Source organism: Lissotriton helveticus, chromosome 7 (assembly GCF_964261635.1).
Source record: "Lissotriton helveticus chromosome 7, aLisHel1.1, whole genome shotgun sequence".
Classification (NCBI taxonomy): Eukaryota; Metazoa; Chordata; class Amphibia; order Caudata; family Salamandridae; genus Lissotriton; species Lissotriton helveticus.
Window position 1 is genome coordinate 1,195,557,819 of NC_136068.1, and position 26,785 is coordinate 1,195,584,603.

A 26,785-nucleotide genomic window follows, 5' to 3' on the forward strand; every position below is an offset into this window, starting at 1 on the left:
CAACCCATCACCCAAACAACAAAGATCCCAACCTCATGTACACAGTGGTGTTGCTCCAAAGATCTGACGCTGAAGTCAATGACCAGGATGGGGTCTGGTCACCCATGTTTGTTTAGGACACCGTTTCAATTCCCTTGAGTATGACAAATCATTTTAATTTCTTTCAGTGGGACGGATGAAGTATTGTGTCAGTTTCTTCTTTAGAGTCTCAAGATTAGTCAAACATCAGGTGCCTGGATCTCAAGATGACCTGATCGCAGTCCGGATTCTCTGGTGGACCATGGGAACTGACTTCAGAAAGTCCATGGTGTATATGCTGTTTCCTCTATTGTTTTCAGGCCTTCTTTCTGTCCAGGTGCTCTACCAAGTAACGGTCATAGGGCCAAGGCAGGAAGATAGAGCCAGATACAGAGTCTGCTTTATTTGACTGGTCTGTGTTATTCAGATTTGAATCGGTCCCCCAATACTGCAGGAGTGCATTTCTCTCCTTTGTGTTGTAAATGTGTGGGATCAGAAGATAAGAGTCGCAGATCAGACCCCTTTGGACTGGGTCAGGTGATTTGTGGAATGAGACACAGGCAAAGCTCCATATCAAGGTTCAAACCATTGTTTGAGAAAATGACAAACATGTCTTCCAACAAGTGATCACTGAATACTGCCCTTTAGGTGCCACGGATGGAATCCTTAAGCTCCAGATCACCACCGCAAAGCATTTTCTTGGTCTTAATGATAAAGTATTTTATATGTACACTTAAACCTGGGGAAAATTGGTTTCCTTGAATCCTGTACCACCATTATCCTGTTGGTGATATGCATAAGTCTTGTATCCAATCCTGTCTTGTGGCTGGCTCTCCCACTACAAAGAGTACGCCATTTCTACCCATCAAGATTCCATGTAAACCATCTCAATTTGCTCATGCAGCCTCTTTGTTCCTCTCTTTGAGTGCCCTGAGGGGGCTCTGCAACAGGCCATTGCGTTTACAAAAACTCAAATAAGATAAATAAATTAATAGCATGATGAGCTAAAATCAATGGAATGTGGCCAGAAATGTTACTGATGGTTATGATTGCTTAAAATATTTCCATTAATTAATATTTGCTTTCAGTAATGCTGCTGACAATCAAACACTGCACCAATCCTTTGTCTATTGCACAGTTTCATCAACCTCCTTTTTTTGTGCAAAATAAACAAATTTGGCAATACATCAACAGCATTTATTTATTTATTTCAGGCTTATATCGCGCTGGCATCGACTCCCAGAGGAGTATCTCCGCGCTTTTGACTTCTGCCCCAATGAAATCAGTAGTACGCTGGCTGTTTAGGTGCTGAATAGGAGAGTTTTTAGCATTTTCCTAAATGGAAGATAGTCCCTGCAGAGCCTAAGGGTATTAGGGAGACTGTTCCAGAGGGATGGACCGGCAATTGAGAGTGCTTTACTCCCCTGTCTTGCCTTCCTGGCTCTAGGTACCTGTAAAAGACCTTGCTCGCTAGACCTAAGAGAGTGGGAGGGTTTATAGGGGACAAATTTGTTTGCCAGATATGCAGGTCCCATACCATTCAAACTCTTATGTATGGTACAGCATACCTTGAATTTTGCCCGCTGTCTAATGGGCAGCCAATGAAGTTTTGTCAGGAGAGGTTTTGAAGGAGTGCGAGGAGGAACATTCAAGACCAAACGGGCCGCCGTGTTCTGGACCACCTGTAGTCTGGTCATGACTTCCTCGTTGGCAGACAGCAGCAGGCCGTTACAGTAGTCTAAGCGACTCATGACTAAGGCCTGTATTAACATCTTTCTATTCCCGTCAGGTAGGAGGGGGAAGATTTTACGCAGCATGCCGATAATGTGAAAGCAGGATCCCACCACCTGATTGGCATGTTGTTTGAGGTTAAGGTCCTGGTCTAAACGTACTCCTAGATTCTTGACAGTAGGTTTAGGCTCCGGTACTGGGCCAAGATCTTGCGGCCACCAGTCCGGAGTCCAAAGTCGTTTTACCTCCCCAAACAACATGACTTCCGTCTTTCCTACATTGCACTGTAGAAAGTTGGAAGACATCCAGCTGGCCACTGCTTTCATCCCTAGGGAGAAAGAGTTCTTAACCTCGGGAGTCAGGGTTTTGAAAGGAAAGAGGAGTTGAGTATCATCCGCATAGGATGTTGGAATAAATCCATATGCTCTCAAGATGTTAGCCAGGGGTGCCACATATATGTTGAACAAAGTTGGGCTCAGGCATGAGCCCTGTGGGCACCCCTTTGGAGATCTCAACTTCCTCTGACCGAAAACTCCCCATAGTTACTTGCTGGGTTCGATTTGTTAGAAAGCTGCCCAACCATGCAAGCGCTTCATGTTTCAGGCCGATGTTCTTTAGTCTGGCCATGAGGATGGAGTGGGATACGGTGTCAAACGCCGCAGACAGATCCAGCAGCACCAGGACAACGGAGAGGCCCCTATCCTGGTACATACGTAGATCGTCTGCGACTGACATTAGAGCGGTCTCCGTATTGTGTTTGGGCCTGAAGCCAGATTGTGAAGGGTCCAACACTCCTGCGGATTCAATGTAGCTTGACAGATGTTTATTTATATATTTCTCAGTAATTTTTCCCAAGAAGGGGAGTAGGGATATTGGTCTGAGGTTACTGAGCTCGTTCCAGGAAATGGTGGCATTTTTCCGGAGCGGTTTGACCAATGCCTTTTTCCATCCACGTGGGACATGCCCCGTACTTAACGAGATGTTTATTAGTTTCTGGATGGTGGGTCCCAGCTCCGTAGCTAGAGTAGGCATAACCCGTGCAGGGATAATATCTGTAGGGGAGCCACTTTTTATTTGGGATGTAAATGCCAGTATTTCTTCAATCTGAATGGGAGGGAATACCGAGAGAGAGTTCTCAGGAGAGAGTGGCATATCAGAGTTTATGTTGGGTTCATTGTCCTTTCTATATGTGGAGTTAGAGGCTAAAATTTTATCGTAAATAGCATAGATTTTTTGTGTAACGCTTGCTTCTTCTCTTAGACCCACCCTATCTCGTATCACTTCATAATAATCATCCTTCAAATCTCTATCTCATGCAGGTCTCACTAACAATCTCAACTTCCACAAAGCCACCTCCGATGAAACTGTCTTCTTTCATCAAAGCTCTCTCAGGAGAAGCAGTCTTGGCCCTACTCTCCTTTGTCAGTGCCTCTTTCAATCAAGGCATCTTCCCAAAATTTCACAAGCGAGGCCATGTTCACCCACTCCTGAAAAACCCCACACTAGATCTTGATGACCTCAACAACTCCCTACCCATCACTCAATTACCTTTGTACGGAAAGATCATTGAAAAAGTAGTCTTTGCACAACTCCAAGACTACATCAGCGCCAACCATCTGCACAACTACTAGTATGGCTTCATATTACTGTGCACTGCGGAAACCGCTACTTTACACATCATAAATTACGCCCTCCTGACCACAAGTGAATTATTGGTAAGGACGCTGAAGCACTTGAGCAGTTGACTTTTTCACAATGCAGTATTTTGTTTAGTTTATGTAAATATATATATACTTGTAGAGTGCCATATTTTTCATGTGCCTTTTACTAACTAATTGCATGGAATGTACAAAATATAACCGTTAACAAGTTCTGCATCCTTAGCAGGAATATTTATATTTCAACTCCAATGATTTTTGAGACCTCAGAAGAGACTTATCTTTATATCCCCATTATTCTTTCTTTTTTTGCCATAAACCGCACAGTACCACAATTAATATTATTCCCTCAATTTCAACTGCTGTTTTTACCAGATATTTCAGCAAATCCAAGGCAAAGGACTGTACAGTTTTGACAAACAACCATGGAAACTCCCCTCCCGTCTACACAGCCAGCAAAATCACTGGGTTGTAATATAGCTGCAAAAGCAGTGGTTACATAACCAGTTCAGAATTTGAATTATCGCAGGTACGCCAAATCCTGTACACAATATAGCGTAGAGCTCGTCATGTACACACTTCTATTACTATTGCAACTGGCAGTTGTGATTTGCTTTGTATTGAGGGCTGTAAGTCGTCCAATTTTGAATGTATGGCTTTGAGGACAGGCTCCCAGTGTCACACCTATTTGGGGCTAGGCATGCCTACCATCGGTTGTGACTATGCATTCTTTTCCGCTTTGGCTTACTTATACCAGTCTTCCATTGTTCCACTGCTGGTGACCACAGTACTTATTTTGGTATTTCAAGCCTTTTGTTGTTGGATTAAATTAAACACAAGCCTGCATTTTTTATTTGTATTTATTTTATTTTATTGATTTTGATTATATTTTGATATGTTATAACCTGAATCAATGCTCTTTCCACTCATTTGATTTCATTACAATCACAATTTTGTGATGTACAGTTTATCGGAGTATCTTACATTGAAATAAATATTTGAATGTTAAAAGGAATATGTGTTAATATCATATTGGAACAGCATAAAGCAGTAGCTATTTTGAATTTCTCTTCATGTATAAAAATGTATGTCTACATGCACGTGCTTGAATCTACATAATTCTAAAAAGAACAAAGATGTTGTAAGATTCTAAACTGTGTAATTAAAGAAAATATTATGTTTCTTTCTAAAGTCTTTCTTTGCTGGACACTAATTTACCTGCTGAAGCGGAGCCGGGACTACGTGGCATTGTTGCAAAGCGTCTCTGTAGAGGAACACTTTTTGAAGGCATGGGAAACACTACCTCCGTGGAACTGAGGTAAAGTTTATACATGATTAGCACTAGCAAACCTGTTGTTATATTCTCCAGCAGTGACAAAAGGACCAGATGTACTCTACGCATGTTTTCATATGGAATCTAAATAAACTGATAATGCTTCACTATAATAGAATTATTGCTGCAGGACATTACTGCTGCATTTACTGCCCAGTAGTAAGTAACAGCTATGGTAATCTGGTGCTTTTTAGTCTGCATATGCTGCAGTATTTTTAGGTCTGAGTTTTGACAATGTAGCTGTCCAACAGACCTTATTATTTACATAATTTCATTGAGTCTATCCATTTCAACCAATGATTTTCTTTGACCAGCCCAAGAAGCAAGAACTCTCTTCTCTGAGTAGGGAAGCTGGATTCCTTATTAATGCACGGTCCCTAGTGAAGAATAACATTGCGTTCAGGGACTTTATTTCGGACAGAAAACCTTCATGGGCTTTTATTAGTGAAACCTGGACCTCCGAGTTCACCGGGCCTGAGCTCATAAACGCTATTCCCGAGGGATACACCCTGTCTAGATTGGATAGAATGGGTTGTAGGGGGGGGGGTCTGGGCATACTGTATAAAAGCTCAGTAAGATGCCGGATTTGTTCAAAATCATAGATTCCCTGTCCATTCTCCAGTCACCCGATCCCATAGTGGCATCCCAGGAACTGTGTGATCAGATCGCCACTTTCTTTCATGCTAAGATAGTGGACATCCACACAGCCCTAGAAGACCTCAATTTAGATTTAGAGGTTTCATCTTCTTCTTCGGTGGTACCCCCACTGGAAGAATCGGGGACTGGATCTTGTAGCAATTTTTCAAACTTCCCCTCCCTCACATTGGACCAACTGGGCAGCCTTCTGGATAAGCTTAAATCTGGGTACCCTTTGGACCCCTGTCCCCTGAAGATTCTTAAAGAGTGTAGGGAGGTATTGCTGCCTTCACTCTTGGAAGTAATGAATCTGTCAATCTCCGAAGGGGCCTTCCCTACTTCGTGGAAAATGGCGATTGTCAAGCCCCTCCTAAAGAAAGCCACCTTAGATCCTGGAACTTTGAAAAACATTTGCCCCATATCCCTGCTTCCTGCCCCCGCCAAAATGCTCGAGGCTCATCTCAACCATCATCTGAGTGCCTTCCTGGATAACTCTTGCCTGCTGGATTCTTCTCAGCATGGCTTCCGGAGGGCACACAGCACTGAGTCCGTCCTTACAGTGGCTATCAATAACATCCGGGCTACGGTCGACAGTGGTCAGACTACCCTCCTGATCCTGGTCGACATGACAGCTGCATTCGATACCCTGTCCCAATCTATTATGGCTACTCGCCTTAGTGAGATGGGAGTGGACGGATCAGCACTGAGCCTCCTGACATCCTTTCTCAACCAGCGAACTCAAAGGGTTAAACTGGGTAACTTCCTCTTGCCCGTTAAACCTGTGCAGTATGGGGTCCCTCAGGGCTCATCTTTGAGCCCCACACTTTTTAATATCTATGTGGCCCCACTCGCCAGGCTTGTAAGATCGTTCGGGCTGGAAGTTCTATCATATGCTGATGACACCCAGATTATGGTCTCCCTTTCTCAATTGGTGAATGTCACAGCCCTTAACTTCAGGAACTGCATGGAAGCAGTTGCGGGCTGGATGATTAAGAACTTCTTGAAATTAAATGGGGAAAAAACGAAGTGCTTATTTTTGGTGGCAAACAGGAGATCTGGTCAATGGACTGGTGGCCTTCTGCTCTTGGTGCCTGCCCCTTGCCCTCCCAATCTGCCCGCAACTTGGGTGTTATTCTGGACACCACGCTATCTTTTGACAAACAAGTTAGCAGGACTGTCTCAACTTGCTGTGGTGTTTTAAGAATCTTGAAAAAGATTACACACTACTTTACCCCTGAAGCACGAAAACAGGTTACGGTTGCTCTCATTTCCTCTAGGCTGGATTATTGCAACGCACTGTATCTCGGCATAAATAAAAGATTGGTTCAACGCCTACAAATAGTGCAGAATGCGGCTGCCAGGTTCGTTGTCGATGCCCCTAGACACGCATCAGGCTCCCTTATTAGGAAAGATCTGCACTGGTTACCTATTCATGCCAGGATAAACTTCAAGGTCCTATGCATCACCTATAGTGCTCTGCATGGGTCTGGAGCTGAAGATATCAGGTCCCTTGTGTCCTTTTATGGTCCAGGTAGGGCCCTACGCTCCGCCAATAAGAACCTTCTGTCCGTCCCTCGAGTTCATAAGGCCAGATGGGGAGAGAGGGCCTTTTTCGCCCTCGCTCCCAGACTGTGGAACACTCTTCCTGCCGAGCTCAAAGGGCAAACTTTGCTTGCATCTTTCCGCAAAGCATTAAAGACCTGGCTCTTCCTAGCAGCCTACCTGTAAGGCGCATCTTTACACCCCAAACAGCTGTGCCATCTTATATGCGCCTTGATGCCCTTGGGCTAAGTTGCGCTCTACAAATCCCTCCTCATTCACTCACTCTTCTAAACAGTGGCTTGGGACTTTTGTCAATTAAGTCTCTGCTCAGCTCAGTGGAGTATTAATCTTCCATCTGGTTCACTTGGCGGTCTGTGTGCATCCTTCCTCCTCCAATGGAGTGTCTATACTGAACTGCATGATGGACTACTTTACAACTAAAACCCTCTGTTCGCATATTAAAACCAAACCTATTGGCTTGTTAACTTTTGTAAAATTCTTTATCAAGGCAAAAGCACTGAAGTCCCGTATATGCATTTGGCCTTTGGAATCCTGCAGATTGCCTTATAAATACACTTCTTATATAAAATGCATAATTAGTTGCAGAATCTGCTGAACCTGGCTAAATATAATGTATGGTGTAAGTATGCACCTTTTCTGGATGCACGTTGAGATCCAGGCCCCTCGTCTCAAGTGAATGATATGAAGCAGACGAGCAGCAATGTTTACTGTCACTGTAACTGAGATGAAGAGGGATAGCAGATGAAGGATAGCAGGCAGCTGCTGTGTAGTGGAACGTCCTACCCTTCAGGACCATTTGAGCTAGATCCCAGCTGCAGTGAATTGATGAGTCCCTATTGGCAGAAAAGACTACGTTCGTGCCTGGGAAGTGCGCTGTAACAAAATGCTGTGGTCTCACTGTGACTTGGTGGAGTGGGTGAACTGTATTCTAGTGAAATCATGCTTTACCAGTTAAACAGAATGCAGCTGTATTTTTGAGTAACCATCAGAGCATTTTCGGAGAGCGAGAGAGAGAGACTGGGTAGAGTTAAAAGACTGTTGCTTGCGACTCCGCTGACGTCACTGGAGCCATAAGAGGTCCTCGTCGGAGCGATGACGTCCGTTCCCTTTTTTCCGTGCCGTGACGCTAACGGTTTTTCTTGGACTCTCCATGGTTTCACTTAGTACTTTGTGTTTCTGCTTGTATTTCTGGTCTTTTTCTTGTTTCCTTTTCGAGGATGTCGTTGAGGAAGTCCGGGTTCAAACCCTGCAGGGAGTGCGGAGGACACCTGTCCATTACAGATCCTCATGAAGATTGTGACTGGTGCCTGTCGTCGGATCACGACGTCGAGGGATGCGCATGCTGTAGAAAAATGAATCCGAAGGTGTTAAAGGAAAGAGAAGCTAAACTCTTCATGGCAAAGATGAGGAAGGAGAAAAGAGGTCGAAGAAGGTCGAGGTCTCGTTCCAGGTCGAGGTCAGGCTCGAAGTCGACGTCTGGGCATGCTTCTAGATCTAAGAAGCATAAGAAGAAGAAGAGGCATGGATCAAGACGCCGTTCAGATAAAGACACAGCTCTGAAGTCGACCTCGCCAACTGCTCGATGTCGTAAAGACTTTGTGTCACCTTCTCCCTCGAAACAGGGTTCTCCTGTAAGATCCGCTTCGCCTGTGGCTTCACCTGCACATTCTCCGACGCCGGTTCCATCGCCGACTTCAGCACATTCTCCGGCTCCGGTGGAAGAAGTTCCAGTGCCAGTTGAGTCGTCGACTCCAGTGGCTCCACCGTGGGCGCCGATTGTCCCGAGTCCGGTAATGCCTGAGCCTTCTCCAGACACTTATCCACCTTTCCCTGGCCCGGGTCAAGATCCATCGCTTTATTTAAATGCGATGTATAGAGTCTTTCAAAGGGCTGTGTACCCCTCTGGAGCACCTTCGGGTCCCATGGGTCCTTTGGCGTTTAATCTGGGGGTTCCTCAGGCCTATGCTCAGGCTCCCTTTGTGCCATTTCTGTCAGCATCGCGGTCTTGGCATTTCCCGGCACCGATGACGTCTACGCCGTTGCCTTCATCTCCAGCGCCGTCAGCTCGACCTCGTTCAACTTAGGCTGTGCCTCCAGATCCGTGTTCGACTCCGGTTCCGAGAATGAGATCTAGGAGAGAGGCTCAGAGGATTTTAGAAGAGCAGAGGTATCGTTTGGAAGAAATGAAGGAAGGTGAGATTCAGGAGTCGGATGACTATTTTGAAGAACTGAAGGAGGCAAGTGACATTGATATGTCTACAGAATGGGAGCTTTCACCTCTATCTGATGCTCCTTCAAAGGATGTGGCTCCTTACCACACAGTAATTAGGAAGGCAGCAGAACTTTTAGACCTCCAACTTCCTACTGCTGAATTTAAGTCAAATATCTTTACGGAAGTACTTCATTCGCCTTCAACTGTGGTAGGACCTTTGCTGCCATCACTGAGCGTGTAATGAAGGTTTGGCGCAAGTCCTTTTCGGCTCCGGCAGTTTCTAAGTATGTTGCCAGGAGATACTGGGGATCCAGACTTTTTAACTTCCCATCCTTCTCCTGAGAGTTTGGTGGTCAAGCTGCCTGTTTCCAAAAGATCATCTGCTGCTTTTCTTCAGGTTCCTGGTGATAGGGAGTAAAAAAAGCTTGACCAGTCTGCAAAAAAGGTGTTTTCCTCGGCAAGCATGGCCTTGAAGTCAACAAATGCCACCTGTCTTTTGGTACGTTACATCCATGCCCTAATGGACTCTGCTAAACAACTTGTCCCTAAATTGTCTGAGGAGGACAGACAGAATTTTAATGACACTCAAGCGGCTGCTCGTCAGGTAATTCAAAGTGGTCTAGACACTGCAGACTCTGTTGCCAGGATTGTTGTAGTTCTATCTAGGACCCTAAATTCGATAGTCCTGATTTATGCCCTTATGTGGTTATAATAAATATTATCCTTATATAGGGATAAGAATCATATCCATATTTAGCCATAGCACATGCTGTCCAAATTAAGCAAGGCTACTTCTCCAGGCTCTTAGAAAGTACAACGAGTTCTGTAAACAAACCAAACCTCCAGCAACCTGGGAATTCCCCATTGCTTTTGTTTTGATTTCGTCCTAGAACTCCTGTGAGCACTCTTAAGAACGGCCAGTTCTTAGTGACATCTTCACTGACGTCTTATGTCCAACCTTACGTCAAACCCGGCACCTTTCAGGTATAAATATACCAAGTTGCCTTAAGCAAACACACGGTGGTGGTTTTGGAACAGAGCGGCTATCTACTTGCCCGAGAGCCCAGCTGATGCGAGAGCCCACGGAAAGCCGCCCCTCCTCTTTGACGCACTGAGAGAGACGCTGTCTTTTCTCCTGCCAAGAAATCCAGCTCCGGTGTTTCCAGATACCCTTGTGGGTTACTGGTATATCGAGTCCTGAGAGAGAGCTACCAGACCTCCTGCTTTCTAATATCCAGGTACGGAGCTGACTAAATCCTTAAAGAGAATTCTTGAGTCAGATTCTTGGCAAAACCAACTTAACTTAAACTGCTACTTACTTACTCCTTCCCACGTATTAGGCTTGGGTCAGGTACACCGGGGTAGGCGTATTTAGAAGCACCAGTTGAGTACGTTAGTCAATGTATATATGTATGTATATATTTTATCTATTTTAAAGTATCATATGGCTAAGAAACCATATCAATGCTTTTACAGTATTATTTTATAATCCTCCTTTTACTGTACGCACTTTACTTTACTATGAGTATTGCAATTGTGGCAATTCATTTCTCTTGCATGAGAAAGAAGACTGCTCAATAAATAACACCTTTTATTGAAAACGCCCGTCTCTCCTTTCTCTGCACTCTGGTGAAACTAAGTATGCACACTTGACTGAGTGAAATAGCTGTCTATTGTTTTCACACGACTCTAGAGATACACTCTTATTCTGAGGGAGCAAAGTTGTCATGTTTTATGGTTGTCAGAAGCTAATCCCTTCTTGTCTATCCAGGGAAGTTAAACTCCTCCTCGTTTATTCGAGAAAGTTTCTAGTGACCTCTGAGCTAGCTGGCAAACCTTAAGTCTAATATAGTCAGGAGAGACCTAGTCGACCTCAGTCCTACGTCTACACTGCTGAATATATTATTCCAATGCGCAGAGCCTATTGGCAATATAGGAACTACACTACATGGCGCCTAACGTTTGGTAAGGCGATAAATCTAACGCAAGACGTTAGAGTAACTCAGTCGTGCTTTTTCACACAGACCCCTTTTCCCGTAAATACTCCAAAAGACGTCTGGAGTGGGTAAAAGGTTAAAATCCGCCGAACTTAGTAGGAAGAGATTACTGTGTATAGTTTTTGGTTTATTCAACGTTGAAGGATACAGTGTTCCAAAATATTGTGCACCTAATCTTTGTTTCCTTGAAACTTGATCTGCAAAAAAACCTTTTTGTTAAGTAAAAATGTCAGAAAGTGAAGACGCAAGGGAGGCAGCTAGAATAGCAGCTCAACTCCTAGTGGATGACACAAGTCTCCAAGAAAATGACCCGAATGTTATACTCATTCCGGTAAATGTAAGAAAAACTATAACTCTAAAACTTATAGAAAATGGACTGACATCACGAGGTGGTACAGTCATATTCGTGGTAGAGGCCCATGAATATCGGCAGACAGAGGTATTCTATTCATGGATAAACTTTCCAGCAGCAAGCGCTGTAAAACACGAATTCCACTATTACAAAATAGAGGAACCTCCGGATGTATACACTCCTTTCGAGGAGGTGGAAATCCCATTAAATTACCAAGAGCACCTGCTCTGGTTTAAAGGCGCCCTAAAACATAATAATCACATCACCGGGCTCGGTCCACTAGGTAGACCAGGAGCAACGTGGCCGGTTCTAGCCAGCTACACACCACATCCAGACATCGAAAAAATGTCAGACTGGGAACTTTTACCTCAGCTAAAAATACTAATTAAAATACATAGACAATTGGTCCAATATGTAATGCGGACTTCAACAGTCCAACCAGCAATTAACATTCCACAGCTGACCCCTCATCAGGGGAACACAAACAAAATTACACCACAGAACATACAATCATGTCTTGGTAAAGTACCCACAAAACTGGAACAAATTCCATTCTGGTTAGCACAAAAAATCACTCAAATAGAGGCAGTATTTCCTGATACTACACCTACTGAGAAACACAGAATTCTGACTATCTGTCTTCCAATGGGGATCGCACCACATGTGGAGGACTGTGACACTTGGCGCACAGTCTTTGCTTCCACTTACACAAAAACACACGGTGTTCCGTCCATGGCGGTTATACCAGATGTGCTAAGACAGATTCAAAATGAATACGGTCCAGAACCTGCTTTAACTCTGGGTATGAAATTACTGAAAGACTTCAAGCAGGTCTCGGCTATATTATTAGCCAACATAAAAGGAGAAGCAGCATCTGTGGCGATCCGCCAGACATTGAAAGAAACAGATATAGCAGAACAGCCATTTGAACTTGCCAGAATCATAGAAAAATCCTATGAAGAACTAGGTAGAGATAGTTTGGGTGGGAAACCAGTAAAACCCCAAGTAACTGAAAATCCTGAAAAAATATTTATTAAAAGTAATCTAAACACTCCAAAAAAGAGCTGGGATGGAAATAAACAATCCACTCCCAAAGAAAAACGATTCCAGTCCAGAGGAAGGTCTCCTCAACGGAGAGAAAGATCTCCTGGCCGAGGAAACCAGTCTCCCCAGACGGAGCCCTCTGAAAAAAGATACAACCTTAGAGATAGGGATAAATTAAGAAAACCTGATAGATATCAAGATATTGATACACGTCCCTCTCGATCTTTTCAGACTTCCTCACAGAAATCGGAAAGAAGAGGACGGCAAGAACACAGGGAAGAGCACGTCAAGTCCAAAGACAAGGAACCTGCTCAACAAAGTAAAAAATTACAATTTCCAAGAAAGAAGGTAGCCAGTATTAAAATAATTAAACATGCCGAGGATACTGAGGACACAACTGAAAAACGGAGAGTGGGCCCAGACAATGCTAGACAGCGCAGCAGAAGTGACCATAGCTCGCAAGATCCTGATGAATCTTCTGGAGACAGTGGACACGAATGAATACATTCAGGTGGAAACTGCAGATACCAGAGTTAGCAAACCTCATAAAATATACGAAATAACACTGCGTATAGAGGGAGATAAGACTAGGAAAGTAAGAGGTCTATTTTGGGATAACCTTTCCAAAGGCTATGACATCCTTTTAGCTGAGAAAGACTGGCCACCAGAGTTTGTCAGAGAGTGCCCTCATGGCGAAGAAATGATTATGCCTGCCTTCTCAAATCATATTCCAATTCATAAAAAATATACATATGCAAGAAAATGGGCAGTGGCCCAAGCTCCTGCATTATATAAAAATCATGTAGGATGGGATGAGGACTCTCCTCCTCACAAAATCCAGTTAAAATGTCAACCCACTGCACAAAGGCAGTACCCAATTAAACAAGAAGCTAAAAAGCAAGTCAGGGAGATCTTCGATCAACTTGAATACCAGGGGGTGATTGAAACTTGCACCCCACAAATGAACAATCCTTTGTTTCCTGTCTCCAAGCCAGACGATTCATATCGTCTAGTTTTGGACTACAGACACCTTAACTCATGTTGCAAAACATTTGCAGTACAAAACTCACACAGTGCAGCACTAATGAATAGCATTGTGCGCAAAAAATACAAAACAACATTAGACCTTTCTAATGGATTCTTTTGTCAAAACATTGCACCTGAAAGCAGGTATTTGACCGCTTTCTCAATAATGGGGTCACAGAAAATTTCTGTCGACTCCCACAGGGATTCAAGAATAGCCCAGGATTATTCTCAGCAAGGGTAACAGAGTTACTACAAATATATGATGATGAGGCATTATCTTATGTCGATGACATCTGTCTCACAGATGATGACCTGGATACTCACTTGAAAAGAGTGAACACCATAATACTTGGGTTCGCAGCTGAGGGTTACAAATTCAACTTTAAAAAGTCACGAATTGCCCATCTAACTCTCCTATTTTTAGGAAATGAATTATCAAGTGAAGGCAAAAGCCTAGCAGACAACTTCTTAGAGAAGCACCAAAAACGCTGAAGAACTTACAATCAATACTAGGTTTCCTGAATTTCAGAAGAACATACATTCTAAATTATGCAGAGAGGGTTAAACCTCTCTATGAATTAAAAAAACCTGATTTTAAACCAATCAATTGGACTCAGAAACACACAGAAATTTCGAGATCATTGCAAACAGACATGTTAGCTAAAACAAAATTGCAAACTCGCAATAACACACGCAACCTTGTAATCCGAGTCATCCCAGGAAGATGCGGATTCACGTACCTGACCTCGAATGAGGGAGAAACGGTACCAATAGCTTACAAATCACACTTGCACACACAAGCTGAAATGAAATTCAGTTCTACTGAAAAAATTCTAACTGCGGTTCAGACTGCTGTAGCAAAAGAAAGAGCCCTAGCACAAGGTAAACGAATAATAATCGTTACACCAGTACCAGCCCTAGAAGCGGTAACAAAAGCAAGCATTCCAAATGCTAAAGCACTACATCCGAGATGGATACAATGGGTTAATTCTCTTGCTTCAACTGACGTAGTATACGAATTTGATCCTAAATTAAAAACACAAGAATTTCTACAATATGAATATGAATGTCCTCTGCCGACCGAAATCCTGCCTCTAGAACACTCCGGCTGTATAATATATACAGACGGTTCAGCACAACCCGCAGTTGGGGGTAAACAAGCTTACAGTGTTGCGTGCACGATTGTTAAAGGTCGTTGGCACGAAGGAAAATTTAGACCATTAGTCACTAAAACCCAATCTCTAGGAGATTGTACAGCTCAGCGAGCTGAACTACTAGCATTTAAGATGGCGCTTGAAAATACCGATCGTGAATTCCCCACACTAATAGTGTGCGATTCATATTACTGCGTTCAGTAATGAATACTTGCAGAACTGGGTTCAAAACAGTTTCAAAGATGCAAAAGGTGGCACAATCAAGCATAAAACGCTATGGGAACAAGTAGTTCTTTTACAGAAAGAACTACAAAAGACTCACGTGATACATACACTGAGTCATCAACGTGATGGCGTTCTCGTTGCGGGGAATTCATTGGCTGATGAGGCCGCGAAGGCAGCTGTGCAAACGGCTTCCGTAGCTGCTATCACTCGGTCAAAAACAAAAATAGACAGCGATATAATGCAAGCTGTCAGTGCTACGGTAAAAGATGATATAAAATCACTCCCGAAAGGCTTTGCAGTAAAGTACTCATACATAACTGATGCAAATAATGTTCCATTTGCTCGAATCCCTGGAGTGGGGGATAGGGCAATTCCAAACATGGAACACAGGTTAGGACTAATTACAGCGGCACACAAAGGGCTGGCTTCTGCCCATGCTGGCGTTTCTGCCACAATATCGTTATTAAAACAGAGATATTGGTGGCCACGTATGAGAAAACAGACTAGGAACTATGTTCTAGAATGCGAGATATGCCAAAGAATGAAAGTATCAACAGTGAAACGACCAGCACAGACGCCCCTTCTAATCTCAGATAAACCATTAGCGTGTGTTTACCGGGTCCACTGTGGTCCCTTACAAAGGGATGGCAACTATAAATATATCATGGTCGCAGTGGATTCCTGCACGAGATTCATTTGGATGTGGCAACAGCGCTCGGCTGACGCCAGAACTGTTATACAAGATTTGCGAGTCTTTATCGACACATATGCAATTGGCATGCTACATTCTGACCAGGGTCCTGCTTTTAGCTCTCAAGCTTATAAGGAGGCCATGACCAGCATGGGCATTGCATTGCGGTACTCTTGTCCCTTCCATCCTGAGGGAAATGGGATAGTGGAAAGAAAAAACTGGGACATAAAGCAATCTATAACGGCGAGGGTATTAGGTTCGGGTGATGGGTGGGTCCAACATTTAACAAGTGTCCAACGTAGTCTTAATAATCTGCTGTAGTGTAGTTCTTATATTCCCAATAGGCTCTGCACATTGGAATAATATATTCAGCAGTGTAGACGTAGGACTGAGGTCGACTAGGTCTTTACTGACTATATTAGACTTAAGTTTTTGCCAGCTAGCTCAGAGGTCCCTAGAAACTTTCTCGAATAAGCGAGGAGGAGTTTAACCTCTCTGGATAGACAAGAAGGGATTAGCTTCTGACAACCATATAACATGACAACTTTGCTCCCTCAGAATAAGAGTGTATCTCTAGAGTCGTGTAAAAACAATAGACAGCTATTTCACTCAGTCAAGTGTGCATACTTAGTTCCACCAGAGTGCAGAGAAAAGAGAGACGGGCGTTTTCAATAAAAGGTTGTTATTTATTGAGCAGTCTTCTTTCTCATGCAAGAGAAATGAATTGCCACAATTGCAATACTCATAGTAAAGTAAAGTGCGTACAGTAAAAGGAGGATTAAGAAATAATACTGTAAAAGCATTGATATGGTTTCTTAGCCATAAGATACTTTAAAATAGATAAAATATATACATACTTATATACATTGACTAACGTACTCAACTGGTGCTTCTAAATACGCCTACCCCGGTGTACCTGACCTAAGCCTAATACGTGGGAAGGAGTAAGTAAGTAGCAGTTTAAGTTAAGTTGGTTTTGCCAAGAATCTGACTCAAGAATTCTCTTTAAGGATTTAGTCAGCTCCGTACCTGGGTATTAGAAAGCAGGAGGTATTGTATCTCTCTCTCAGGACTCGATATCCCAGTAACCCGAGAAGGTATCTGGAAACACCGGAGCTGGATTTCTCGGCAGGAGAAAAGACAGCGTCTCTCTCAGTGCCTCAAAGAGGAGGGGCAGCGTCCGTGGGCTCTCGCATCAGCTGGGCTCTCGGGCAAGTAGATAGCAGCTCTGCTCCAAAACCACCACCGTGTGTTTGCTTAAGGCAACGTTGGTATATTTATACCTGAAAGGTGCCGGGTTTGGTGTACGGTTGGACATAAGACATCAATAAAGATGTCACTAAGAACTGGCCGTTCTTAGAGTGCTTTACAGGAGTTCTAGGACGAAATCAAAACAAAAGCAAGGGGGATTTCCCAGGTTGCTGGAGGTTTGGTTTGTTTAGAGAACTCGTTGTGCTTTCTAGGAGTCTGGGGAAGTAGCCTTGCTTAATGTGACAGCATGTGCTACGACTGAATATGGATATGATTACTATGCCGTTATTGGGATATTATTGATTTTAACCGAACAAGGGCATAAAATAGAAATATCGATTTAGGCTCCTGAATAAAAACACAATAGTGCTTTCTAGGAGACCGGGGAAGTAGCCTTTGCTTAATGTGACTGCATGGGCTACGACTAAACATGGATATGATTCCTATGCCTTTATAGGGATAATATTGATTATAACCGAACAAGGGCATAAAATAGAAATATCGATTTAGGTTCCTAGATAAAAACACAATACTGCCAAGAAATTCTCTGAAAGGTTTCAGTCGGTACGAACTATTGTTCGGGACTAGAATGCATATTCAGGACCTTGATAGTCCGACTTCAGTGGTAGAAGAAAAATGCTTTGATATCAAAGATCGTTTGGCTATTTTACAGGACTTAAATGAAACAAGAAAAGGCCTGAGCAACGTAAAGTTAAAACAGCAGCCAACAGCCACTGAAGATAAACCACCTGTCCCAGCAAGGCCTGCCTGGATTCCAAAGATTGGGGATCTGGTGAGAGAGAAGATCGCGGTGAAGAAGGAATTTGGGCCTTCTTACAGAAAAGCAGTACCTGTCTTAGCTATCAGCGGAACGAGATCAGTTGTACTACCGCCCCTTGCTGGTAAAAAGGAGAACCGAGTTGTATCCATCGACCTGGTAAATCCACAATCATGTGGCCAATAATAAGTAGTAGGCCCAGTGGACTCCCAAGAAATAGCAGAGTACCAGAACTCGCTACAATACAAGAGGTTCAAACTGAGAGACTAATCACATTTGAGAAACCTGCAGTGAATAAAAATGGACTATGCAACAATGCCATGGAACTTGTGCCTCTTGAAACCCAAATTGCAACAGTTCGTCAAGAAACACCAGTCTACAACGATGTAGCCTCAGACTATGCTAATGAAACAAAGACAAATCCAAAAGCAAATAAAAATCCGGAAGCAATTCCAACAATTGACAGAACTGCATCTGGCTACTTCATCAATTTTGATGACTTTTCTGAAGATCCAAGCGAGCCTGAAGAATCGCCAGCAACAAAGACTTTAAAAGACAAAGCAACAGAACTCTTTCATCAACTCAAAGAAACCTATCTGATTTCTCCATGGATTGAATTTTGGATTGTGTTAGGTGTACTTTTCCTCCTGCTTTGGCTCATCATGGTTCTTTGTTTGGGAAAATTAATTGAAGGAAAATACAGTACAATGGACACAGCAAGTCAGAACATCAACTTGGTCCTAAAGCCTCACAAGTCATCACACATCGAGAAAAGAGAACTATCATCAGTGAATGTCACAGCCAATCCAATACCCGGTGGGGTAGCATGGGTCAAAACGGATTACGAAATCTATGGCCCGGTCGAGCTCTTGAAATATCCAGACCAGTTCAAGGTTTCATTAAGTGACTTTGTAAAACCAAGTACATTCTCTGATGATTGGGACTTTGAAAGTATTAATGATATGATGTCAGATTTAGTAATGTCAGCAAAATTTACAGAACATGATTACTTACAGGGTTCATCAAATTATGAAGAAATATATTGTAATAATCAATTTGCACATCACTATTTGCATAAATCTGCTCAGCCTAGAAATGTTTTTAATAATAATCAATGGGAACATTGTGCAACTCAACCTAAAAGCAGTTCGAAAACATTTTACGAGAAATTCCGATATTTTTCAGGGATTTAACACAAGTGACGCAGAAACGTTTTATTTCAAAATGTTAAATAAGACAGGGGTAAAAACAATGCTGACAAATACTAAATTGATCTATTCGGAAACATTTTATGAAAAAATTATTACATTTGGTTTTTAGTTCTGGAAAAACAACATTGAAACAAAAACCATCTGGGGTACCAAAGATTGGCAGGTCCAAGGTTTAGAAGCATTATTTAGAGCCTGCATGATCCCGAAACAAATAATATTCTTGAATGACACCATTCAACAAACAACATGTCTTGGCCTAGCCAAAATTAAAGACTTAAACAAACCGTCTATTCCAAAGCCCATACCTGATAGTAATAGCACTACTAATATGGAAATAGACGTATCCCACATTTTTAACAAAAACAGAACACATCCTGATTGGAAAAAATGGTTGATCTGGCCCACAGACACAAATAACTGTCAAGATAGATTCCTGAACAAAATACAGGGGTTAAAAATGACCAGGCCAGACCCTAGATACTCCCAGAGACAACATCCAGGGATAGTTACAACATACAGTGTAGGGAAACTATGCCTCGAATGGCTACAAAAATCCACACTGGCTGAAATAAAGCAACACTTGACTTTACTTAAAGACGGTGCTGACTTGCGTGATTTCATAATGGGACCACACAAACAGCGTCAACAACGTTTCATAGCGGCCGGTATATACGCTGCGTACAACGAAGCTTGGAAAGTAATGCAAATTGAAACAGCAGAAAAAATACGAGAAATTGATCGTATTAATTTGGAAAAATCGCTTTCTGTTGTGGACAATGGGTTAATGACTCTGTCCTCCAGAATATATTCACTGGTCAGTATTGTATCATCTGCTATTGATATAATAGAGCAGGACTTACTAATGTTACAACACGGTCAGTCCCAATTACGTTCTATTGTACAGCTTGGCTGGACGTTGCAAAATCTGCGTTCAGGCTACGTGCCCTGGCGTTTAATCCACACAACGTCATTATTCTCTATCGTTAACCTTACTGATACACAAATCAGTTTGGCACAAAAAGGAGCAGACTATACGATTCTGAGCATTGAAAAACTTGAGAGATTACCATTGACAATGTCAGAAAGACCTGTCATTGAATGGATAATACATGGAATAATTACAATTCCGATAACAACTTTCCAATTTAAATACTGCCAAGAGTAAATACCAGTGGGCCAGTATGAAAGGTTGGGTAAAGGGTACATCAAGTCATCATGGAAATTAGCTTATACACACACATGTTACAGTGAAAAGAAACAGAATGTATTTCTTAGTGGTAACAATTGTAATCGATCACTAAGCGGTTACTTCTGTGTCAAGGTATTAACCTGCATGGGGCCTGTGAGGGGACTTCAAATAACCTTTCATGTCACCAGCATGGCACACCTGCAACACGAATAGAGCCATTCTTTAGACGGCTCTCTAACGGGAGCTATATTCTAATAGTGGACCACAGCTGTTGTGGCATGGTGCCAGGGAAAGCCTCTCGTCAGCGTGAGTTCCATGGTCACTTGCTGTATGCAAGTATTGTATCCAAACAGCACTCCAGATACGGAGGCAACAATTTGGCCTTCTTTGAATATCTCTTCTATTCAAATTGATACTTTAAGCAGAATAAAGTCTGTTCTTTTAAAGACAACTGTGCCCTTACCGTCATCAAAAGAAACGTATGATCTGCAAGTTGCAAGGACAACGGCAGAGATACATAGCCTTTTATCAACAAATTGCCCCGTGCATTTCACAGAAATTCTAAGCCAAATCCTAAATATGTCAGATACCAGTGGCATCCCACATGTATTTAAGACAATTTTTTCGGGACTGTTAACACCCTTCAAAACAGTTCTGGGCATTTTTCCTAAATTTGTCCATTCTATCTTTGGCGGCCTACCACTTCTTTTGGGACTCGTAGCAGGAATTTTATTTTTGATCCTTCTGCTCCGATATGGCAAGCCAAGTCGCAGACAAGACTCCGGCAATGATGGAAGAAACGATCCTAGCTATACGCTATCGGGACCACATAACTAAAGTCCTTGGATTAGCCCGGCTAAGAGATCTGAATATGACCTGGTTTCTTTCATTCAGACCCATCTGGCAGAATTGTATCTTACCTGTGCTTCGATGTATGCTATGCGGAGAAGAATGCGTGTTGGACGTCTGTCTTACACTACCATCAGCAGTACCATTGGATACAGATACTTTGCTAAGTCCTGTAACGGCTCATGCATCGTGTTGTCCCCAGCGGCTACCCATTCTGATGACGGCATTCGTTGAGACTTCACCACTACGCTTAGGGGGTAGTGAAGTACGAGGTGAAAGCAGCATCACCCAGGTACGACCTTCTGTGAGCATTGCTGATCCTGACATCGATGATAGCAATCATTCTCACGACTGCACTGTTGCGGCTTTTTCAAACTTGGTCGAACTTTCACCTGAAGCCGTAGACCAATTTTTTGAGAGTCTTTCTGAAATGATGTTCTCCCCTGAACAGAAAGAATAACTTTTTAAGCAACGAGCACACCGCGTTCCCTGAACTCTGAGTTCGGCCTTCAGCTTTGATAAACAAAAGCTACTGAAAACATTTGGAACTATTTTCCCCTGAAAGTTAAATTTTCTTTTTTTTTTGCCTTTCAAAATATTTACTTTTTCTGGCACATGTACTCTGCTTAAAGTAGAACTATTCTTAGAGAACAGAGCTTCTATTTTAGGAACTCTAGAGACAATATATTACCTCAGCCTCTAGCATATGTACAACATTTGTATTATTATGTGATGGAATGGTCTCGACCTTCTTTTCTGTATTAAGAGCCATTTCATGTGTAATTTTCGCAAATCATTCAGCTGATAATTATATGCAATCCATTTTCTGAATGATAACACTACTTGATAAGCATACAGTACCACTACTCATTCTCGTGTATTACCATATACCATTTAAATATGCGAATTTATGTATTTTGGGGTGGGTTGGAAAACACATGCATCATTATATGTTTATATGTTTACTATTGCTTAGTTTTAAGTAATGAGGGACATTAGATCGTGGAGTGGGTGTTGTAGTTCTATCTAGGACCCTAAATTCGATAGTCCTGTTTTATGCCCTTATGTGGTTATAATAAATAATATCCTTATAAAAGCATAAGAATCATATCCATATTTAGCCATAGCCCATGCTGTCCAAATTAAGCAAGGCTACTTCTCCAGGCTCCTAGAAAGTACGAGTTCTGTAAACAAACCAAACCTCCAGCAACCTGGGAATTCCCCATTGCTTTTGTTTTGATTTCGTCCTAGAACTCCTGTGAGCACTCTAAGAACAGCCAGTTCTTAGTGACATCTTCATTGACGTCTTATGTCCAACCTTACGTCAAACCCGGCACCTTTCAGGTATAAATATACCAACGTTGCCTTAAGCAAACACATGGTGGTGGTTTTGGAGCAGAGCGGCTATCTACTTGCCCGAGAGCCCAGCTGATGCGAGAGCCCACAGACGCCGCCCCTCCTCTTTGACGCACTGAGAGAGACGCTGTCTTTTCTCCTGCCGAGAAATCCAGCTCCGGTGTTTCCAGATACCCTCGCGGGTTACTGGGATATCGAGTCCTGAGAGAGAGATACCAGACCTCCTGCTTTCTAATATCCAGGTACGGAGCTGACTAAACCCTTAAAGAGAATTCTTGAGTCAGATTCTTGGCAAAACCAACTTAACTTAAACTGCTACTTACTTACTCCTTCCCACGTATTAGGCTTAGGTCAGGTACACCGGGGTAGGCGTATTTAGAAGCACCAGTTGAGTACGTTAGTCAATGTATATATGTATGTATATATTTTATCTATTTTAAAGTATCATATGGCTAAGAAACCATATCAATGCTTTTACAGTATTATTTTATAATCCTCCTTTTACTGTACGCACTTTACTATGAGTATTGCAATTGTGGCAATTCATTTCTCTTGCATGAGAAAGAAGACTGCTCAATAAATAACACCTTTTATTGAAAACGCCTGTCTCTCTTTTCTCTGCACTCTGGTGAAACTAAGTATGCACACTTGACTGAGTGAAATAGCTGTCTATTGTTTTCACACGACTCTAGAGATACACTCTTATTCTGAGGGAGCAAAGTTGTCATGTTTTATGGTTGTCAGAAGCTAATCCCTTCTTGTCTATCCAGAGAGGTTAAACTCCTCCTCGTTTATTCGAGAAAGTTTATTGTGACCTCTGAGCTAGCTGGCAAACCTTAAGTCTAATATAGTCAGGAGAGACCTAGTCGACCTCAGTCCTACGTCTACACTTCTGAATATATCATTCCAATCAGACCCCCCAGGATATAGCGGCATGGATTAGCAAATTTAGCGGCACAAAAATGGAAATTTAGCGGCACAAATATGGAAATTTAGCGGCAATTTTGCGGCATTTTATTTCGCCATTTTTCCTACAACAAACACAGATATCTAAGTTTTTTTAGTTATTTAACAACATGAAGCTATGTATATTTGGTGTATTTACAATGTAGACACTTTGTTTCCCTCAAAAAGCAAAAGACTGCCCGTCAGCAGCCCAGGGCAGCAAAACAGCATTACAGGCGTCCCGCGTTGCGTGCGGCAAGGCGGTGCTTTATATCGCGGTGTCAGCGCCTCCCCAATGCAGCAGCTCAATTGGCACACCTTGCATAAAAAAAGGTTTGGATCTTTGTTGTTCCAGCCTGTCCTCGTCGCTCTCCTCTTCCCGCTCTCCTCTTCCCGCAGCAGTCCCTGAATATAGGCCGTGTATACAGCGCTATCTATCTCCAGCGCGTCTAGCCTCCGTCCCAGCCACTCCTGGAAGCCATGCGACTCCATTCCACACTGGGACAGTGCTCTGACTGCCGGCCAGCCTCGCCGCCTTTGCAGTGGATGACCTGTTGACAGCCACTGAAGCTGTATTACGCACTGAGCTGTACGAAGCCTATGCTTGGAGCTGTGGATGGCATGCTCCTCTAGTCTACAGGGCACAACAGGAAGGATCCTGTGGGATGTACGTAGCCGTGAGCTGCAAGATGCTGAGAGTTGGTAGGAGCTGCATGCTGTGTGAGATCAATGATGTTGATGCTGTTGTGATGTAGTGCTCGGAGCTGTAGGAAGCTGCGAACTACAGGTTGCCTGAATTTCTGTGAGGTGCTGTGGGTGTTTGCATTCGGTGAGCTGTAGCATGCTGTGGACTGCATGTTCTGTCAGCTGTGGGATTCCGAGAGCTGTGTCTGCCGGCGCTCAGAGGGCTTTGAGCAGGCGGATGCTGCGAGCTGCAGGATGTTGACGTTCTGAGCAACAGGATCAGATGTCAGTATCCCTGTCCTTCCGTATGATCGCCCCTCTCCCCGGGCTGACACGAAATCACTTCAGACAACTCTCAAGACACCATAGAGCAGGAGATCAGAGACACCCCTCCTCCCCTCCCTGGCTGCGACACCCTGCCTCTCCCCCCGCTCAGGCATGTGTCTGATGCACACAGGGTCAAGGGCAAGGTGCACTGCCCTCTCCAACAGCGAATTGTTAATTGTCTCTAGCAGAGATAAAATTAATCTGAGGGAATGATCGCCCACAGCGGCGCCCCTCACTGCTCTGTCTTTCTGACAGCTGACCCCCTATCACCGTCTGTATCTTCAAACACAGGACAGAGGGTCAAAATTTCAGGACAAAATGTGAATAAATGTAAGTTTTCCAGGCACATCATAGGAAGTTGCGCGATACTATAGCCTTCAGCTTTCAGTACACGCACTTTTTTTTACCGGATGTGTGACTGGGCTGGGGCCTCAAACTCAGCTGCACCCTAAGCTTTTCGCGGGTCGTCCAAAACCCATTTATAGCTACAGGAGGCTTTGTGGTTTTTATTGCCTCCTGCAATCTCAGTTCTCTGGCTAAGTAGCCCATTTGCAAGGTGTTGGAGTATAGATCATCTGGGAAGAAAGATTCAATTATCACACAACGCCCACGAACGAATAGTCAGCAGACGTGCCTTGTCATACTCTCATATTGCACAAAAGAGAGACAAAACAAGAGGAAAGTAGTATGTAACGAAGAGAGAGCGTTTTATAATCTATGCAAGGCCTAACGCAGTGATAAAAACGAACTATTTGAGAAGGGCTTCACCTTCCCAAAAATCTAAACGGAATGAAATTAGAAAGTACATTTTCAGGTTTGTTTCATTTTCTTAGTCAGTCTTCTTCCATCATCCCAGGTAATCGTTATCTCAAGCAAACCGTACAGACCCCCCAGGATATAGCTGCATGCATTATCTTTTGTAAAAATGCTGTGATTTCTACAAAAGTGCCGATTTCGCGGGCACTGTTGTAAAAATCGCGGCATTTTTTCAAAAGTGCCGATTTCGCGGCAAATCGCGAAATCGCGATATCCTGGAGGGTCTGTCCAATGCACAGAGCCCATTGGGAATATAGGAACTACACTACAGGATCAAGGGGTCTTCTGCTGCCACAAGAAGGAGTGCCTGGCTTAAATCATCGGAGTTCTCCCCAGATGTGCAGGCAACACTTTTGGATCTCCCTTTTGATGGTTCTGGGCTGTTTGGAAAGAAGGGGGATTCTGCCTTGGAAAGGTTTAAGGACAGTAAAGCCACTGCCAAGTCTCTGGGCCTTCAAGCTCAACCTAGAGGCTCCTTGTATCGTAAGTACGGAGGTTTTAGGAGGTCGTCCTTTCGGACCTACAGACAGCCTCAGCAGCAGCAGCAGCAGCAGCAGCAAAACACCTTGTACAAGTCCTACAGGGGCAAGAACAGAGGTCGTCCACAAGGCCGCCAGCCCTCCTCCTCCACATCCTCCCCTCCTCTTACCACAGCAAAGCAGCCCTAGATCCACCATTCTGGATCATGTTGGTCCTGTGGGGGGTCGGCTTAATCATTTTCTGCAAGATTGGGAATCTGTCACTACAGACCTTTGGGTTCTCAATCTTTGTAGAGAATGGGTATGCTCTTCCCTTTCGGGAATTCCCTCAAATTACCCTCCTTGTCAAGGGGCTTGCTCGGAGGACCACCTTCTTCTCCTGCAGGAAGAAGTGCTAACTTTACTGAAAAAGAATGCAATAGAGGTGGTTCCAGAGCGGGAAAGGGGTCAGGGATGCTACTCCCGGTATTTCCTGATTCCCAAGAAGGATGGCAGGTTACCTCCAATCATGGATCTTGAACCTTTTTCTGAAGCAGGATGCTCACCCTTGCGCAGGTTCTTCAAGCACTGCAACAGGAAGATTGGATGGTGTCGATCGACTTGCAGGACGTGTATTTTTATGTCCCGATCCTGAAGTCGCACAGGAAGTATCTCTGTTTTACGGTAGGGTCGCAACATTATCAGTTTGCGGTCCTCCCGTTTGGACTTACTACTGCACCTCGAGTCTTCACCAAGATGATGGCAGTGTTGGCAGCCCATCTCAGGAGATCGGGGATTCCGGTTTTCCCCTATCTGGATGACTGGCTGATCAAAGCAGTCGCCAGAGAAGGTGCTTCATCATCTGCAGGTTACAACTCAGCTGTTGTACAAATTGGGTTTCTCGATAAACGTGCCCAAGTCTCACCTGGTGCCCTCTCAGCGCAACCTGTTCATAGGGACAGTACTGGACACTACTGTGTGTTGAGCATTCTCGGCATTCAGGAAATGATTCCCTTGTTTTACAACGGAGCGGTCGTTCCAGTCCTGAAGGTCTGTTTGCTTCCTGCATTCTGTTGGTCAACCATTCTCGCTAGCACATGAGGGCGCTCCAATGGTGACTCCGTAGGCAGTGGTATCAACACAACGGAGATCTCAGGGAGTCTGTGAGGCTCTCCAGAGAAACTGCAGCGGATCTGTCTTGGTGGAGGGTGGAGGGCAATCTGTCTCAAGGAAAGCCCTTCCATCTACCTCCATCGGTGGCCACAGTGATAATGGATGCAT

The 26,785-nt window shown here is 43.5% G+C and overlaps 1 protein-coding gene across 1 annotated transcript in view; it reads left to right on the forward strand.

Moving 5' to 3' along the window:
- C7H17orf75 (chromosome 7 C17orf75 homolog) overlaps window positions 1-26,785 on the forward strand; it is a 198,648-nt gene that overhangs the window by 78,322 nt on the left and 93,541 nt on the right. Inside the window, exon 3 of the mRNA XM_078654362.1 lies at window positions 4,600-4,725. Within this exon, the coding sequence (XP_078510488.1) occupies window positions 4,600-4,725 (126 nt within the window). The remainder of the gene's footprint in view (window positions 1-4,599; window positions 4,726-26,785) is intronic.